Here is a 20,571-nt window from a genome sequence, read left to right on the forward strand (position 1 = left end):
AGCTGGCACTGTCTGACATTTATATATGCTGGGATGAGAGGCGTGTAGAGCATACCAGARCCCACAGAGCAGCCAGCCCCCGCCGTAAATGGTAAATGCAGCATAAAGTTTATTTCACCTTGTGATAGGTAATGATGAATGGGAAAACATTAACTTCTCCCTTCTCCAGCAGTTGCTAGAAATTTCAAATTTCTTCCTATATATCATTACAGAATTTCTGCAATGAAGACTTTTATGTTTGTCATTAGGCAGCTGAGAATCACAAACCCTGCTGTAATTCTCTCTTAACTGGTCTCCAGATGTGCCACACTCCTACACTGTCCACCTCCCTACCACAGCCCCCGCTTAGGATTCTGCCCCCAGTATGCAAAAGGATCACCCTAAAAATCACTGAACACAATGCTTAGGCCTCATGGACTGCCACTGAGCCTTTGCTCAGTGTTTCTTCAGTGGTGCTAYTGTGCATTGGAAAGAAGAATTAATTCTGTAATCTAATACCTGAGGTGGTATTATAATGTTAATCAGGAAAGTACTTAAGCACTTGCTTCACTAAATCCTAAATCAGGGTCCTACTCTTCGGTCCAAATAATAAGAAGCATTTTTGCATCTGCCTAATTTTGAGCACAGAACTTTAACAAGACTAATCACGTAATTACAGTTATGCTCCAGCTTAAGTGCTTTGCTTGATCAGAGCATTGGCTAGCAATCCTTTTTAAGCATTCTGTGCTGGAAAGTAATTATTATCTCTAAAGCAACTGTTGTCACTTCATCCATCACATTCTCATCTTCCAATTTCTTTCTTTTTTGAAAACACCTGGCTCGAGTGTTGATAACATTGACACTGGTGGGAGTTTTGTTGCTGATGGCATTGTGATCAGCAACTTCCTGCATAGATTTCCACTGGGCTGGAGGACCTGGGAAGAGGTTTGAATATTCAATAAAACACATTAATGCTTATTTTAACAACTGCAGTGGATGATACAGCAGCAACATTTCAAAGATRCACATCAAGATTCCTAGCAGCTCCCTGCTGTGCTTAAGGAAGCAGAATTTCCAAGCTTAAAGCTTTTTCTGGTAGTTCCAACAGCCAGTTTAGACACAGGCTGCTGTCACTCCACATGCATTTTTTCCTAAATAACCATGARATGAGAGACAAGGTCATTTATGAAAAGTGGCTGTAACAGGAGAGGGCACGATTTTCATACAGAATTATTTCTAAAGGCATCAGGCTGTTTCTTTGAAGTTGGCCCAYGTGGCCATACAATGAGGTGCTACTGGCACCCCTTTGCCTTTATTTCTAGACATCAGCTGTCACCTCATGGGACAGCCCACAACTGTGCCACTCACAGGTCTGCAGCCTGTGGCCTCACACATGTCCAGGAGAACACATTTTACCAAAATCTCTCCTGCCAACATGCCAGCTCCTTACCAACTGCCTTTGGCTACTCYCTCCAGTATCTCAGGCACCATTGTCCCACTGGCCACAGTTTAGGGTGGTTCCCTTCACATGCACCTTCCAGGCCCTGCTTGTCCCTGTTGTGGCACATCCCTGTCCTGGCACTGGGTTTTCACACCCACCCTGCCCCCAGGAGCACACACAAGGACCTGCAGTTCTTACACCCAGTGAGTGATGTGTGATCCTATGCAGCAAAATGCATTTGTGAGCCACATATATCTTCCACCACCCCTGAATAAAGTYCTTGTATTTATCTGATTTTAAATGGCAAAAAGCAACCTGAAATGGAATTTATCTCGCTCTGCCATGAAGACAATGAGGCAATGGCTAATGACTTAGAGGAAAAGTCACTGCACCACAATGTACACATTTTAGTTAACTAACACTTTTAATGTCTGCTGATTTTAACAGGTCTGTTGGCCAAACATAAATCAACAAAAAGGACAATATATATCTTTAATATATTTGATGAAATAAATAATTTGTGCTGCTTGGCTACTTTGGCCAAAATTTACAGTTATGGAATTCAAATTAATCCTGCCTCTGAGACCTAGAAGAAGAAAGCAATGTAACATTGTAATTATTTAAACCTAAATACAATTTTAAATATACAATAAAAATAAATTGATTTATGCCCTAATAGCCTGAATTATCTCAAAGTAAACTTCTACTCTGACTTTAAACTTCTGCAATCTATGTGTATTTGATTTTCCTACTTGACTCATGCACATATCATAAAATACAGTTGCTTAAAATTCCTGATTAGCAGGAACAGTAGCATTGAAAGTTGATTGTATTTTCCTAGCGAAATATCACAGAAAGGAATATTAAGTGGGCAGTGTTAATCGTTACAGTTAACTCAGAGCAGATTTTTGTAACAAGTTARAAGGGGACCTTATCTTCTATTTTCACATTTCTTTATGTCCCCTTCAACACACACAGCCTCTCATGGTACRAATTTAACTGACAAATGAAGATTATGGATGGAAAATTAAAGCATGTACAAGACACAATGAAATGGACTTCAGCCTTTGTGTTTTGCCCAGAGACACAYAGACATGGACAAAAGTGAGGAGAACTAACAGGGTGAACAGCTTGAAGCAAAATGACTTACCTTCTTGTAGGCACACAGGTTTATCACTGGGTTTCCAGCTCAGGGAGCCATTAAAGTGTCTCACACAAAGTTTTTTGGAAGTACCATTGAGCCTGTAYCCTTCTTGGCAATGGAACCGGACCACCACGCTCTCAAAGAAAACACCYGCACTGGGTGTCTTGTAGCCATGTTCAGGAGCTCCAGGATCAGCACAGGCTTGCAGGTCATCAAATCCTACGTCAGACAAAGATACAATCAAACTCTGCTCATTCACTCCTCATGTTTTTTCTCTCTTTATCCATTATCTTTGTGGAGACCTTTCATCTTCCACTGTTGAGCACCAGCAACTCTGCTTGGGTACCCAGCACTCCAGGCTTGGCAGAGAGCCCACCCCCAGCTACAGCTGACAGAAATGCTCCCACCTTTTTGTGCAGCTACTGGGGCAGCAAAAGTAAACCACACTCCTCGGCAGCTGACCTGGATAAAAATAAAGCACTTGACCCAACCRATCAGTGGGGATTGCTCAGTAATGTATCTGTAATTACTTTTGGGGACTATGGGATTTTGGAGGTCTCGTACAGTCACTGGAAAGAATAATAATGTGTCAGAAGCAGAGAGGAAGAGGAAATGAAGGGGCATGAAACCTAACTGCCATCTGAAGGCACCGTAATTGAAACAGGAGAGCTGCTAAGTGCACCCAAGATGGGAGGGAGATCTGCCACAGGGTAAAGGGACACTGGGACACCAGATGAACGTGACCCCCCATCACTGTGGCCTGGTGGCCCTACCCCACTTTCCAAATGCTGTTATGGGAGTGCTGTATTACTGCATGGACACCACAAGGGAATCTGTAAAGCCCTTTACCGCCACAAAATTAACAGTAAAACAACAAACTAAACCCCAACAGTTGCAACCATTAAATGTGACTGTTTATCCCTTTATCAAACTCATTTCAATGCCATTTGCATAAGCGGATGCTTTTTTTACTGCAAAGCAGCAAAGGTTTAGTGCAGCACTGAACAAGCGCTGCATACAGAAAGAGCAAACAGCTTTGGAACAGGAACAGCAGGGGGGCAATTAATGCCGGCGGGAGGGATGCCTGGAAAATGGGAAAATCATTGCACAGTAGTTTTAATGTTTTGATTTTAAAAGAATAGTATCAGAGAGCCTCAGCTACTTCCTGCATGATAAGAATGAGATGCCTCTGTGGCACAGTCAGAGAGAAGGGAGATATTACAGTAAAGGGCTTTTCGAAATAAATCTCCATTTCCCCAGGCTAAATCATCGCCTCCACCACAGCTCGTGGTGACGCTGTGGCAGCCAAGTGTAGAGCACTGAAGGTGATGAAGAGCACTGAAGGTGATGAAGGGCTCTCACATTTGAGCACTGAATGTCCCCGCTCAGTACCCTGGCTGGCAGCTGCTGGGGACAGCACAGGAGGCCAGCACCATGCCACCGTGTCACACGTCCAGTGACCTGCTCCTGTGAGCAGGGCCACTGCGGGGTCACCAGGGTGGACTGCACATKCCTGACTYGCAGCTCTTGCCCTGAACTCCCCARCCAGGTGATATTTTCCAGGAGGTGACGTGATGGCCAGAACCCTGAATTCCTGTGTGTGCWGGAGAGAGTTGTGACTGACAGCCATCCTGTGTCCCTCTGCAGTGCTCCCTCTGCACCTTCCCCACATCTCCTCTCTTGGCTGACACAGCACAAGTGCAGCAGAGCAGCTGCTCCTGTGCAGCTTCTCTGCTCCCGTGCAGCTTCTCTGCTCCTGTGCAGCATCTCTGCTCCATCCAGTGCAGTTTGTTCTGGGAACTGAAGGGTCAGTGTAGTGACAAAGTGACACACAGCCCTGAACTCCAGGCCTCTGCCAAGCCCTCTGGTGCAAATCGCTCAGGAGACTCCATCATTTGCCAAGGGGATGAACAAGGAGAAGCACAGTCATTATGATCATGGGATTACATGCTGTAGGCAGTACTTATTACCAGGGAAAGGCTGTCCATTTTTACTGCAAATTAAAAAGAAACTTCTTACGCCTCAGACAGCAAACCCATGTCCTTTAATAATGTCAGCGAAGATCTTAATTATTTCCCATTAAACCAAGGGATAACATGACATTTAGATCAATTTTGTTACTTCYGTAATCTCAGACTTTGCAGCCAGGCAAAGAATATTAGAACCCACCTTGAGATATGTGTCCTTTTTCACTAGTTGCATCAGGGAAAAGAACACTACTGCCTACTACTTTGCCTCTGCAACAACATAAAAAATGAAAGGTGCTGAGGTCACATATAATTTGCCAGGTAAAAAAAAAAAAAATAAGCCAAGCTCATTCCTCAGTTTTCATTAAGTCAGATATGCAAAGTTAGAGATTTTGTCCCTGTCAGCACAAAACCCAACTTGGAAGGCAAGAATGTTTTCTTCCCTGGTGCAGGCTTGCTCTGTGACCCTACTGCCACTTTGCTGTGACCTTTCACAAGCAAAGATTTCCATTCCTCCTAGGGATCCTCTTGCAGTGCGTTGGTCTCTCAGGTTCTTCTCCTCAAGTGCAGTTAGCAAGCAGACAAATCTATCCCCAAGGGGAATTTGCAAGTAGAAACTGGAACACGAATGGGAAAATTGAATTATGCACCCTCTAGTTTGCACAGAGCCCGTATCCAGCTGTTATTCAGCTACTGCCTAAGAAATGACACATGGAATCGACTCAGGATCACTGCCTCCTTGCTTGCTCCTGAAGCAAAGAAGAAGGAAAAGCCTCAGGGAGGAGCCAGTTAGGCAGATGGCACGCACAATATGGTGACATCTCATGGTAARGCCATAAAGGCAAAGCAAACAAGACTCTAACCCCATCTTTGATCTTTGCAACAGCAGCCTCAGCCCAAATCTCAGTCCTGCTGTAGTCAGTGGAACACACTCAGGTATCAGGCTTCTTTGTGACGGTGCAGATGATGCAGGCACAAAGCAGGGAAGGCAGGGCTGTGCTCTGGAAGAGGAGGAGGAAGGACACACGAGAGGGAGGTGTGGAGAGGCTGCCCCTGAGCTGAGGATCTCCCACCACGCAGGGGGCACTGCAGGTGTTCCAAAGGGGCAAYCACCACCTTCCAGAGAGACCAGGAACTGCTCTGATTTTCACCAGGGCTGCTCYTCTCTCACACAAGAGCTGTGCAGAAGTTTCAACAGCTTATTTAGCTGACAGCTAAGTCCATCAGTCTTTTCTAATTTAAGCATGACATTTCTGGTACAATATTCAAGAACAATAGTGCTGAAACATTCCTCAGAATTGTCATCCTCCAGTTCTTCTTAATGATAGCAGACTTGGACCCTTTACATAATAATCTCTTCCATCTAGTTAAACTCCACTCTATCAAAAATCTGGGAATATGTCTTCAGTCAGATATAGCTTGGTTTGTTTGCTTTTCTCACAGTATTTGGTTTCTTTTTTTTTTTTCAAAACAATGCATTTAAGAGCAGCTAGTCCAAGTTGTGACAGAGTAATTTTCTAATGGTAGGAGTAATCCTACAWCCTGCAGATGAGATGGTATGGATATCTTATGGTTTGATCCCTTTAGAACCTGACAAAAACAGCCAAAAAATTTTTCAGCCAGAGCCACACTGTAAGTCTTTGGAAGGGAAAGCCAATCTTTCGCCTATAATAAAAACATGCTATCCTTCATGAAAAGGTACATCAAATAAAACAAAAAGCAACTTAGAACTACAACGGATTTTGTTTCTTTACAAACCCTTTARTGAGTCTTTGGGGAAGAGAAGATTACAGAACTTTTTCTCATGGTTAAAAGGAGGGAAGCAGAAATCATCATCATYACCTACTAGTAAAAACTATACAACACACTTGTCAAATAAAGTAGTAAACTTTCATGTTACCTATATAACAAAAATTTAGTAATGCCAGCAGCCATCATAATCAATATTACATCACTAGCAGAAACTTTATAGGATGCTATTGCATGGCTTTAAATCCTTTAAGTAAAGACTACACAATTACTGCTGAAACTGACTATTCCAGCAATCAAATAGCTTAACATTTGGCCCAAGTTGCAGACTTCCTGTATCACAGCACGTTTAAGGGATATTGCGTAAAATTTCATGGAGAGTAATGCCTTCTGGCAAGGTTAATGAGCACATAARGTCATCATCCCCAGCAAAGCACACAGTTGATACAGAATATATTTTGGGCTTGGTATTTACCAATTTACACTATTTCTACCGTTGGACCAACCAGAAAATAGCAATGCTCTTAATCTGGATAACCCTCAAGCAGATTATATGGGCGCCTATTTTACCTAAATTACTTGGTATTGTCAGTCAGGTAAAATATTGTAAAATTAATGAGAAGACTGAAAAATAAGCAATGCCCTCTTTGGGGTGTAAAAAGAACTGTGGCAAGTAACTTGATTAGATTGTTTCTAGAATTCTGCACTGTACATTCTCAAACATATAATCATCCATCTCACCCCCAATGAAAAGCTTGAAATGTTGGAAGCCAGGGGAAAATTATGTGTGATGGCAAGAAATCATGATAGCCACAACAGAGCTTCAGGCATGCCTAAAAAAGGCAGGAGGAAGAATCCCTCAGCTCGTCCCATAAATCTGTTTTTCTCTGTTTCTTTTTCTCAGTTTCATGTTTTGTTTTCCTTGTTTCCCCCTTCCCTCACCTCCCTATCTTACAGCTCCTTGCAAATTCATGGTGCTGGCAAGGTGATTTCTAATCTAGATTTGATGGGCTTCTTTGCCTCCAAAGCTGCTATAAAACATTTCMCTGACACGCTGATGATGCATGTGAGCTCAGAACTGGCTGCATTCACTCTTGAACAGAGGTGTCACTCTCATTTCAGTGCGTTACATACACCCAGTGAGTGAGAAGTGACACATAATGCACAGTAATATTCAAGATACAGAGTATTTTCAGCRTTTGTCTTCAGTAGGATGGAGAATGGGTTCCTTGTGCATCAACACCTGCATTTGGGTTCACTAAATCTGTCTCAGTCAGGAGCAGGGGGAGGCAGAGGCTTCACCGACTGTGGCAGGACCAGACTGCCTGCATGCACGCTTTGCAAGGAGGCTGCAAACGCTGCAGGAGCAGGTTATCTCAGGCCAGCCCTGGGTAAAGAGCCATTCTGGGACTAAACCAGAAGGGCCACGAGTGCAAACATGCCGAGAGCTTGTTTGTCTTGTACAAAGGAGAAGCCGTTTCCATCCCTTTAGGAGTCTGTGCCCCGTGTCTGTGAATGCACAGGCACAGCTCCRCGCGCCTCGGGCTGGTGATGCTTCCTTGCTGCTGACCATGCTAATTGAACTATCCCTGTACCCCAGRAAGGAGAAAAGGATGAGCTTCCATTAGCAACCAGCCTTGGAAGAGAAATGGAATTATAAACCCATGATTTCRTTAGTGAAATGCCTGCTAAAATCTAAACTCTCCTTAATCTCTGAAGGGTCGCTAATGCTTAAGCTTCCCTGAGACTTCAGCAGCTTTGTCAAACCCTGCTCTGCTTAAAAAGTGAACCACAACCTCCCTTGCTGTCCTGCAGAATATGCTCCCAACTCCCAGCATGGTGGGATATCCCTCCTCACTTGGCTCAGCCTTACCCAGGGCAGCCTTACAAGCCACTGGAAGAAAGGGAGAAGTTCAAATTACTTCRTAGGAGAAACAGAACAGTAAAGAAGACCACCAGGGGTGGGTACTTTGCTTAAGTCACAATCTGCTCTATCAAGAACACCATTGAGCTGCTTTATCCTTCACGTAACACAAGAGCATCACAGCAGAAAAAAGAAAATCATATACTTTAATGCATATAATGCAGCAGTTTATTTGTAATAAAAAGTGAACACGCAAGCCCTYTATGAAGGGCAACAGGCTCCAAGAGAGGCAGCTGGTCATTCAAAAGGCTGAAAGGTTGCCTCATTTGCAGTTCCTAAATTGTCTTTCATCTTCTCTTCTCTTCTCCCACAATCCTGGCCTCCCAACTGTGTTCTCTATCCTACGTACCCATAACCCACCCTAAGCCAACTCACCCCCTGCCCTTGCACGAGTTCATGCTCCCAAATCCTCCCCACCCCCATGTTCACCACATCCCTTTCTCYTCTACTCAGTGAGCACTGGGAAAGGTGCCGTCACTCAGAGATGCTCCTAAGGGTGACCRTCAGCTCAACCTTAAAATCCCTACYCAGGTATGACAAGTCCCTGGGCATTTCTGTGCTAAAACAAACTGACATCTCCCTACAAAGCCCAAGGATTGCTGCTCCCTCCAGAGTGGGCACAGGGGAAGGAATGTGAGGAGCCATAAGCAGGACAAAGTGTCCTCAGAGGACCAAATGGGTCTTCCAGGAACCACCCAGGAGCTTCTTCTTCCTGGGAATGCCACCAGGGAGAAAGGGGCACAAGCTGYAGTGTCAGCAGGGCAGCTTCCTGGGCCCTGCACAGATGACTGCAGATGTAATAACAGCATCTTTATTTCATGGGTCATGCCTCCAATTAGTTACTCCAATTACCAYTCAACACTCACGGCTGACAGCGCAGCCCAGCTGGTGCCTGACCAGTGTCATACAGCAGGGAACAGGCTGCATTTTTTCTACCCTTGGAAACCAGTTTTAATTTTGGATGTGAACCTCAATAGAGGATTCTTTTATTGCCTTGACATTAGGGTAACACACGAGAAAAAAACCACTTACAATTGCTGGAAAAGGAAGGCAGCTCAGCAAAGCACTTCAGTAAACCCAGAGCAAACTAAAAAGATGCATTTGTTTCTTCTGGAAAAGRAGTTTCTTCTAATTAACGTCTTAAACAGCACAAGCCTATCCCTTTAATCATAACTTCTCACAATTAATACAGCTGTGTCATCTTTGTAAATAAGCCATTTCATTTATAATGCAGGAAGCACTTGCACTTGTTACTCCCAGGCTTTTRTAATCCAACAAGGCTGACTGCATAATTTATGAACCCTTATGAAATGTCATATGCTGCTCAGTGATCTTCTGAACTTGCCATCACTTAAATGAAAAACAAAAGGCAGAAAGTATATTTGTTGCTGATTTTGCTGACAGAGCTCACTTCTGTGTTTTTGTTACTGAAAGTTACCATGGCTATCCTATGATTCAGGGTGAATAAAAGCCAATTTACCCCACAATAAATCCCACACCCTCCTCCCAGTTCCTAAACTTTTAAAATGGGTGTTTAGTTTTCTAACAAAACCATTGAAAATTATAAAACTTGTCCTCTGAGGCTTAGAGTGGGGTGAGTTCAAATCAAGTGTTAGGTRGAAATTATTAAAAAACTGAAGACAAAGTTTGGTCAGCTTTCTGCAAATATAAGGTGAATGTTTTCTGAACCTCCATTTATTCATCTGGTTCAGTTTAATGAACAGTTCTATTCAAGCTGCAAACTCCATCAGAAATTTTAAAAAGGACAAAACCAGRGAGGTTTTTTCCATTCTGTGAAAAAAGAAGCATGTGAGAATGAATGACTTCTTCAATTTCCAATAATGCTTCATGTTTCTAAGTGAATTTAAAACACAGAATGWGCTTAAATAAGCTTATCTGTGTGCATATTTATTATCCTTAAAGTAATTTAAACTACTTTAAAATGGTTCTTCTTGGAAATGGTAGTTCCACACTTCTTATCGGAACCCGAATATCTATGAATTCTAATTCCTATTTTATTTATTCTAATTTATATTTATTTTACTAATTCTAATTTCTATGAATTCTAAACATGGTTTGACAAGGATGACTAATTTTTGAAACAATCCAATTTTAAAAAATAATCAAACACCACCTTTTACCATAATAAAACCAAGAATGTAGTAAATGCACACTAAGCTCTCTATATGCTTCAATAAATGGGCAAATAGCTAACACATCCTCCTATTAATTTTGCTGATAAGGCACTGTAATAAAGATTATATTTGCCAATGTGTGCTGGTGGACTGGTGACCCATAAGCATCATCATAAGGAATTAAATATGTACAAATCCAGAATGYAAAATATTAATACATCACTTATGCCAAGATTTTCTTTTTACCRATTTAAATGAATAAGTGAGCTCATTACTTGGATTTAAACCAACCAAACCCATTTCTGTTTTCATCCTCCAATGTGACATTTTATATATTAGGTGTCTAAGGGTTTCATTAGAGTTGCAATACTGTCAATGTGGGAATCCAGCCTTAGGTCACTAAACTGGATTAATAACAACRTAGAAAGCTACTAATAAAAATGTGACAAATAAAATAAAACAATATTCCCATAATTTYAAGAACGTTATGGGCCTGCAGTGCTTTTCAAAAAGCAGTAACTAAGTATTGTTGTTTATCTGTGCCATATTTTTAGCACTCTGGAAAAAATTAATTACCATGAGTTAGTTTAAACAATCTTAGTCTAGACAGGCAACCCTTAGGAAATATAGCAAAAAAAACCCACATAAAGATGAATCATGAGCTAGTTACTATAGTAATAGTTCTTCTAGGCCAATAGCATATAATATTATTCATCACAGCAAATCCAAAGTGATGAAATGTCACACTGTTCAGCAGAGATCCTTGTTTCTACAAGATGCAGGAATCAAATTCTCARGGGTGTGAGTTGGGCCGTTGATATTTATGCTCTCATCAGCTACAGACTTCCCTAGATATCACTATATTTTTATTGTATACCACAGTATGGTAATCCAACAATTTTTTGCTTTTCAGCTGCGCTGTGTAAATCGATTTTATACTTTCCCAAGACCAGGCAGAACTGGATACAGGGACAATCAGGATTAATGTGTGAATATTGTAATATTAAACTTTTAAATGAAGTGCACGCTAGACAAGAGTGAGAGACAAGGGATTTAAAAAGCTGATACACACTAAACCAGGAGAGCAGACAGCCACTGTTTCCAGCTTTTGCACTGATTCCTTACCACAAATCCTCTGATGCTTCTGGGCACTCTGACAGCTCTTATGCCCTACAGTGATTTTTCTCTATGTGCACCAACCCATGAAACCATGGCCTTTCCTCTCAAATGGGGACCTCAGCACAGCCATCCATTTTTTATTCACCTTCTCCTCTGGATATGTTTTATGCTGGTACTTCCTTGCTCAGCCTTGCCAGGTTGGTCTATTATTGACCTACAGGTATAGAAAATGTAAAGAAAGGTGTGGTGGCTTTGTGGGTTCACCAGGTATTTCCCACGTGAGGACTGGCACCTCCCTCATTTGCTTCAGAGCACCCTGCAAAGCATTTCTACTCAAGTAAACCCTTTAGAAAGCAAGCAGGTAATATCCACTGGAAAAAAAAAAAAAAAAGTAAATAATGCCCTTATTGATTTTGGTCCTAATTTGGACCCAAGGAGAATTAATTTCCTTCCATACTGAAAAGTCACTGCATATTTCCGTGCTCTGCTAAGCACTGGTAGCATCAAGCACAGGATTTAGTCTGTTGTTTCCCTTTATGAAAAGGCATTTTCTGAAGGAAAATGAAACATAATCATCTTGCTGTTTTCCAAGTATGTGATAAAGCCAAAGATTGTATAGAAAGGCAGCAGGAATCCAGTTGGGTACAAATAATGAARTATTGTCATAATATCCAAATCCTTTAAACTTAAATTACTCATTTAATGTGCTTTGTCCTGTGAGTTATTCTGTCCATACTGAGAAAACTGGAAAAATCAGTGAGAGATTAAGATGATGCAGAGGCTTTTTTTTYGTTTCTTTTTGACTCATAATTGTATTTAGCTTAATCCTTGTGTGCCCATTTTCCTCACAYAGCCCTTCCAAGGAACTCCCAATGGAGAGAAAGCAATGGGAGGCTGCTCACAGCATTGGAACAAGTGAGCAAAATCACAGAAGAGCCAGGGAGCAAGATGGAAACATTTATAATTCAAATGTTCTGCATCTACACAGCCAGCATGCTTAACCCCCTATTAAAAAATCCAGAAAAGTGTCAGTGATAAATTCCACTTGCACACTCAATTTTTGTGGCATCACCAAAAAACCACTGGTGTACAAAGACCCCTCTGGTCCAGTATTTCCCATTTTAATCCAATCTGATCCCTAGTTTTCTCATCAGTTTTCTTTCAATTCTCCAATTCTTCTGTGAATCCAAACCTCCACAAGAACTTTCCCCGGTGGCAGTTTACAMAAGTCGGGGTGGACAATATCATCTGTATTTCCCATCCTTGGGAAAGCAGCTGTTTTCTCAGGAGATTTACAGATTAGTCTAACATGACCTTTYTTCTAATACAGCTATGTTTTATTTTATATCATACCTCCAAGATTTTTAACCTCACTACCTTAAAAAAAACTCTAAAATCTTAAATTATTGAAATGAGAGAATTGATGAGAAAAACCTGATTTTTTTTTTCCAGATGACACCTCTAAAAACTACAGACTCCTTAATGTACTCAGCACTCACAACACTGAAGTCAAGACTGTCAGATCAAGTGTAATACACTTTATATAACATATACACATCACTATTAGTCAGCTGAAAGATTGAGAGTTAGGGTATTCTTGTGCACAGATAATAGGTATTGCTGAGCTACCTGATGCTCAAAATATTTTCATAGAAGCCAATCTGAAAATCACATATGCTAGTTAAAAGTAAAGATTATGGGCTTTTGTTCTTCAGAAAGCATTCACATCCCAACTTTTCATGAAAATAGGTTCTCATCATTTTGAAGAAATAGAGGAAGAATAAGCTGTTATTAAATTTTTATGGTACTGTAAGTTGATTAGCTGAGAACCAGGAAAAGTCTAGAGCTAGCAAAGTGATAGTTCTTTGTTCTCATTCAAGGGACAGGAGCTTTAACCGCATACACAAGCAATTTATTTAAAACTTATTTTTCTTAATAGGTATTCATTTAAGGGTTTCTGCAGCCTCTCTTTCCCCAGAGCGTTAGATGGCTCCTTTCAGAGCAACAGCTGCAGCAAACCTAGTTAAAACAAAGAGCAGGCAGCACACAGATCCATACATATGCTTTGCAGGAACAGGCAGCATATCCAGATTTATATGTGTGCCAGTCCCCATGGATGTCGTAATTGTGTTTGTTCTTTTAATAACTTTAGGCTCCAGTGATCAGAATAAAAATTCTATGCTGAAGCTAATGTTTCATCCTTAGTTCACCTCACTACCCTGAATTATATAGTAAGCAGACTTAAATAAATGCAGGAGTCTGGCTCCTTCTTTACACCAGACTCCAGCCACRCACATAATAGGTTGCCTGATTTAATTCAGGGTCTCTCTCTTCAAATCTTCCTTTGTTTTTATAAAATATTTGGCTCAGCCATTTCTTCGTGTGCACAGCTTTCCGAGCCCGCCTTCCGGCGTTTGGTGAATTGCAGCCTCCCTGAGAGGAGCAGCACATCAAGCTTCCTGACTTGCAACAGCACCTGGGGTATTTAGACAATCTTGTTCTTCCTAATTATTATATCTACACTTTACACTTACAGCCTCTTTCCACAAATGTATCCCGAATAACTGAGTTAGCTGAGCAGCTTATTAAGTAGGCATAGCCTTTCAGCAGCTATTGTGACTACAGCATGACAGTCCCAATCTAATGATTCCATAGGATTGTTTAATTCCTAYAACCACACCACAGATTACCTTATAGTGAAGACAGGTGCATGCCTAGTCCAATGTGTCATACCACATAATGACTGTAAGTGAGCTAARCATGCCTAAAATACTCCCACTTTCAGACTCTGACCACCTTAGAGAACTTTMTTTTTCACAACCCGACACTGTCTTGAACCTTGTTTGAGACCAGAGATAACTGCTTTAGRAAGGTCACAGAATCATTAAATGGTTTGGAAGGAATTTTAAAGACAATCYAATCCACCATRCCATGGGCAGGGACACCWYCCACTAGCCCAGGTTGCTCAGAGCCCCATCCAACCTGGCCTTGARCWCTTCCAGGGATGGGGCATCCACAGCTTCTCTGGGCAACCTGTGCCAGGGCCTSACCAYCCAGTTCTTGCAAAATTCTTGCAGGCCTCGCTGGATTAGGCCAGACTTCTCGTCTCTGTTGCACATGAAAATACATGGATATTTTCCACCTCCAATAACTCAAAATCAGTTTCACTCTGAGCTTGGTTGTTGGATAATGCTGGTGGAAGAAGAATATTGATCTGATCTCTGCAGTTCCCTGAACACCACACTATGTCACCCCTTTTCTCTTTATCATGACCCATCTTACCGTCCTCCCGAGAACAATAATGCCCCTTTGTTTCCATATCTCCTTTATCCTCACCCAGCTTTTTTCTGTGGCTCTGYTGGGTGCCACCTTCCAAACACCTCTTTTAAAATATCTTTTCCTTTCTCCCTTCCCATTCTGACTGATGGGAGTAACCCAACATGATCTGACATCCAGTGTCCAGGACCAAAACTGCCTTTCTAGAACTGCCTCGAATTCCATGTCTGTTATTCCCACGTCTCTGCCATTATGTCAATCCCTGCCAGGACCCTGAGAGCTCTGACTGCTCCCACCTGCAACCCCCACTCATACCCTCTGCCCATGGCCAGAAGCTCCAGGTCGCTCAGCCCTGGGCTCCCAGACCTTGCCTGTCTCCAGTCCCATCTTCTGGGTGACCCTTGGACCCGTGTTGGACCCATCAGACTCTCCTGTTGCTCTGGCTGGACTCATCCCCTGGCTGTTTCTGGGGCAGCTGCTGGACCCCATCAGAACCCCCCAACTCCACTGTGGGAGTGTGTCCTGTCAGTGAAAGCACAGCCCCGGTTCCCTTCACTGCTTTCCTTTCTTTTCCTTGTGAAGCTCAAGCCCCTCATCCTGTTCTTCTTCACTATATGTCCCCAATCTCCATTTTTCCTGTGCCCTAATTTTCTTCCACATTCTCCCCAGGATATCGTTTTGTTTTTCCTGAGGCTTGAAATTATCTTTTTTCATGACACCTTCCTATCAACCCATTTTTCCCCCTTCGTGTTCAGTTTTCTTTCAAATCCCATCTCAAAACTCCACTTAATTCATCCATCCTTTGCCAGACCAAGCTGCTTTCCACTTTGAAGGTTGTYCTCCACGAAGTCTTTGAGTTTGGGCAATAAAATCCACAGACAAGAAAGCATCTTGCCACACTTGCTGGTCTCTGACATAGGCTGCCCTAACCTTGGACTGAAAATGTTTAAGTTTAAATCTTTAAATAGTTTAAATGTTAAAACTATTTGTTCCTGGAAAAAGCTGCCTTCCTTCACATGAGTTTCATTTTCTGTGACTATGTCACCGTACATGAAAACAGAGATTCCCATTGATCTCACTGGCTTATTGTTAAGAAACACTTGTTCCTGGGCTGAAAAGAATTATCTCTGCTCCTGATTTCTGACTCAAGCCACTTGGTAGCCCACATGCTGCTCACCAAAGACACATCAATCATCACCCATCAGGCACGAGTGACCTGCAGCGGTAGTTACGAGTTCCTACAYTGAAATATCACACATGGCTTGACCTAAAGCTCTTTCCCACTCACCAAGCAGGCCTGTCCTCCAAGCATTAAGGCCTACTGCTCCCAAAAAATGCAGCTTCTTGTGCCTGATCAGCAACCTGTTGGAACTAGGTATGGGTATGGGAATGATAACTCTGTATTGTTTCTATTTTCCTTTGTCTTAATTTAAAAACTGCACAGATATATGTCCTTGTGCATCCTAAAACTCAGCGTATTTCCTGTGTCATAGGTACAATGATGTACACAGGGCACCACACACACAAGGCTAATTGGAAATCAAGTGAAAACTGAGGTAAAATAACTGTATCCCATGGAAAAATTGAGAAAATTGCTACTTCTCTAAGCCTCTGTATACAGTTCTGGCTAAAACATCTCAGCTTTCTCTCAGGAGGCAAGGGATGCTCTCTCAGCTTTATCAGCAGGTCTACATGGTATGGAAAAAATACAGGAACAGATACTCCAAATTGGGATGAGCTCAGCATTTTTTTTACAGTTCATTTAATCAGCAATCAGGTAAACTCAATCTGATGCCAAAAACCCACATGCTTACACTTACTTTTGAAATCCAGCATACCCAAATGAGGGAGGAAATTGCTTTAGTGTGMTTTATAACGGCAATGAAGAGTTATATTCTTTTTGGTAATGACATTGTGTGATACATTTTCTCTTTGGGGAGACAGYTTCTGAAGTGTTTTAATCTGTCTCATCCACTGCTACAGACTCCAGCGAAACTGTGAAATCCTCACGAGAATCACGACTGTATAAAAATCCAGTAATAACCCACAAGCTTCTCTGCACTTTGGTTGGGCTTTTGTCTTTTTGTTGTAGATTCTAGGCTTCTTCAAACTTCCATGGAAAATTTGCCAGTTTTATAACCCTCTGGGCCATTTGAAGGGTTTTTGCTGTAAATTATGGCTGCAGTGCTTGTGGGCAGCTTTCAGAGCAGGAGGGGAGAGGCAGAACGTGACGAGGGGGGAGCGCATCTTGTTCACAACTACAGAAAACGCATGAACTGGACAGCATGAGCTCCCAGCATAGAAATGGGAATGGCACTACCTAAAACCACTCCTTGCTTTGGGAAATGGGGCAGTCAGTCCCACTTCCAGGGCAGGCAGAGGCTGCCTGGAGCTGGTGCCTGTCCCATCCCCCTGCACAGGTAGCGTGTGGCAGCTCAGCTGCAGCAACAGCCAGGAGATGAAATGCATCAGCTTCAACTTCCTGCATCCACACTATTTGCCAGATGGATTCCTAACAAACAGCAGAGMCCAACTGCTGAATTATTTTACATATGCTTGGAAAGCCTGGGAGGAAAACAAAAACAAAATAAATAACTAATGGGAATTGTGTGATGCATTTTTGAGCGCAACAGACCCCATCATTATTTCAGAAAACCTCTGTGCGTTACAATTCTATGAAAAAAAAAWGTAAAAATCAAAGTAGTTTCCCACTCTAAGTGAGATAACTGGTCTGATTTTCACTCACTAGAAATCCTGAATCCTGTTCCTATCTGAGCATCCCATTCATTAGCWATGGTGCTCAAAATGTGTCAAATTAATTCTCATATTATGCTGCAAACYCTTCAACTCTGCCTGCAAGAAATTCCCTTTTCCCTCATCACTATGAATCTACATTGCTGCTTCTGTACAACAGCTATTTTTTTTTTCTTTTGGTTTGGGCTTTCAATCTTACGGGGTGCTTTGCTTTTTCAACTTTTTTTTTAAAGAAAAAAACAAAATCCAAATGAAATTAACACAGCCACAAGGGGGAGCCTCTGATGTCTTTCTAGAGAAGAAAAAGCTATTGACAGTGACAGAGAAATTAATGAAAATAATTATAGTTGAGAAATTGAATTCCAAGAAGCAGTGACTTTGCCTTAAGACCAAATTCTATTTCAGTATAAGGTTTTTTGAAAAGAAGTAATTTATGGCGTAACTGTCTCCTTTCAATATGGAAAGTAGTCAYAGGAAGGACAAAAATCTGGCTGGGATGAGAACAACTTTGATGAACAGTTGCTTAATCTAAAAATGCAGTAACTCATCAGCCCCTGTGAGTAGCAGAAGCAATTCAGGCTACTCRAGAGAGCCAGTCCTTYGCAAGCAGATATTAATWWATAAATACATTTATATATTTATAGAAGAGTAGTACCCAATTTTCATTATCCAGACATAAACTTTTTTTATGGATTTTGCAAAAGAAAACATGCAGCTTCTTTCCTCTGTGAGAAGTCTGTGTGAACACAGATTTTATATATGTTACGGCTTGCCTTGGCAAGAAGGGGGATGAAAACAGAGTTCTCCAGAAAAGACAGCAGAGCTTTCTCAGACCTCTCAACATCTTGCATAACCCCACCGTGTTCCCTAGACAGCTGACCTTCAAAATGTCATAAAAATAGGAAATACTAAAGGTACACTTCTACAGGGTAGCATCTGTGCTTTAAACCCTAATCCTGCCATGGCTCTTCAGAAGAAATCTGCCTTAAAGCATTTTTTTGCTCAGAGGATAAAAAAAGGATATAGTATGTTTGCAACTAGTATCTCCAACAGTACATTTAGTGMAATATTCATCACTTGTTCTAGTCCCTGAACTACTTCTGAATTGCTTATGTCATTTTTTAGAAGATACTCATCATATAACTATCATCCTTCTTACCAAGAAATTTTGCCAGAGGGGCTTCACTTCACAATTACAAAAATTTGTGTTTTAGTTTACTTGGTCTGGAACTGTGATTCTTCCCTTTCTCTTCCTACTAATGGAGGAGAATTCTGCCAGGGAAATACCAGACTGATTGCTGGATGATGTATGGTACTTGCCATACTCCCTCAAGATACTTCTCTTGCATGCTAGGGGACTCAGTTCTGGATTTTTCTTTCCCATAATTGACACAAATATGCTACTGGAACCCACACCAGTAACACTGGTCAGYTGAAGCTATTTTCCTTTCTCATATACAAAATAACTCTGCACAAGCAGCCCAAGTAGTGACACATCAGGCACAATTAGGTATTTAAAAATCTCATTCTAACATTTCCAGAAAGCCGAASCTATTAAGCCAGAGATAAAACAAGAATGGGAAATTTCAGTTAAATGCTTCAGTACAAAGTTACAGGGCACTGAAAACAAGGATTCCTACAGAAGCAGCTTTAGCTACAAGCTCGCTGCCAACTCCACCTTCCCCAGCACAGCACAACCCCTCTCGACTGCACATCTGCTCATCACACCTAATATAATCCCAGTTATATAAGCAGCTCCAGCACAAGGCACTTGATATAAATGTTGATGTCATGGTGATTTTTTAAAACAACATTTCTATTAACATTCTGTCTTCAGCCTTCCCAGCTGGCTGACTGCAGACCAYTTCCCAAGATGTTCCAGTTCTTCCCTGCAGAGCTTTCTCATGTATCTTAATAATAATTCATAACATTTCTATTGYACCTTTTACTTTGACTCCCACTGACATATTCAGCTGTGACTTTCAGGGCAGCAGTAATATTGTTGTAGCTGTGAYTGCCTTCAGGATATACCAAGGCAACATTTGTTGGGAAAAGAAAGATATTTTACAAGACCAATTAAAATAATTATAAAAAACAGACCATCTCACAGTCATACAAGGCCTTCCTCACAAAGTYTGCTGTATTGTCTCTCCTACAGTTATGAACTGRAAAATGCCTGCTTAATGGTGTGCTGGCCAGAAGATGGAAYTGATTGGAAAAATAACCTAATCTTGTTACAGGAGTTATAAGTTTGCAAAAATTTTACATTTAGACCGGGGCAAAATCTAATCCAACTAGAAACATATTTTCAAAAGCACTTTTCTTCTCTCTCTCATCATTAGTCTTTTCAATGACCTCTTTCACCTTTTCATATACATGTGGATCAGTAAGTAACTATTTGCATTTTATGCTGAAAATTAGGAGGCCAAGAAATTAATGACATAACAAAGAAGAGAATGTAGATCAATCTAATGCTAAAGCAATCAAGGAAAAATTAGGTAAAATCACTTTGCAGATCTGTTCCTAGTATTTTCCCTCCCCACTTTCAGGAACAAGTAAAAGAAATCACATGCCACCCTAAATTAGCCTGCCTATAATATGCACACACAAGGCCAAAATGTAGTGAGCAAACATCACTGAATATAGTCTAAAAGCATCAAAATTATTTTCCTTCTGGCATGAATGTAAAGTGCCATGACGTAAAGTGACAGAACACTTAGTAGAGGGTGATGCAAATTTCTCCCATCGCCCCAGCAGCACTCTCTSATCCCAAGGAGTTAAATTCTACAACCAAGCACAGTTCAACTTTCACAAGCTCATCCCAAACTGGCACCTCTGATGAGACTGCGAAAGGTCACAAGGAGACCATGTGGGACAAGGACATCTGAGCAACCGGAAAATCCATTTTACATGTGTGAGTTCATTTAATGATCTACTTAGACAGCAGGAACCTCTTGTCACTGCTGAACTACGGTCATTGAMTCATGAGCTTAAAATACAGTATTCTTCATCCCTCTGTCCACATTCAAGGTTTCAAGGCCATCATGGCTCTTATGTAACCGGGAGATGCTGCCAACAGAGCA

General features: G+C 41.5%; 1 protein-coding gene across 1 annotated transcript in view; it reads right to left on the reverse strand.

Annotated features, from left to right (window-relative positions):
* SUSD4 (sushi domain containing 4) overlaps positions 1-14,735 on the reverse strand; it is a 40,486-nt gene extending 25,751 nt beyond the window's left edge. The window contains exons 1-2 of the mRNA XM_057387335.1: positions 14,586-14,735; positions 2,571-2,811 (exon numbers count right to left, since the gene is read on the reverse strand). Coding sequence (XP_057243318.1) covers positions 2,571-2,811; positions 14,586-14,735 — 391 coding nt within the window. The remainder of the gene's footprint in view (positions 1-2,570; positions 2,812-14,585) is intronic.
* Positions 14,736-20,571: the final 5,836 nt, after the last annotated feature.

The sequence above is a fragment of the Malurus melanocephalus genome, unplaced genomic scaffold (genome assembly GCF_030028575.1).
Source record: "Malurus melanocephalus ecotype Western Australia unplaced genomic scaffold, MMel_1.1 scaffold_1190, whole genome shotgun sequence".
NCBI lineage: Eukaryota > Metazoa > Chordata > Aves > Passeriformes > Maluridae > Malurus > Malurus melanocephalus.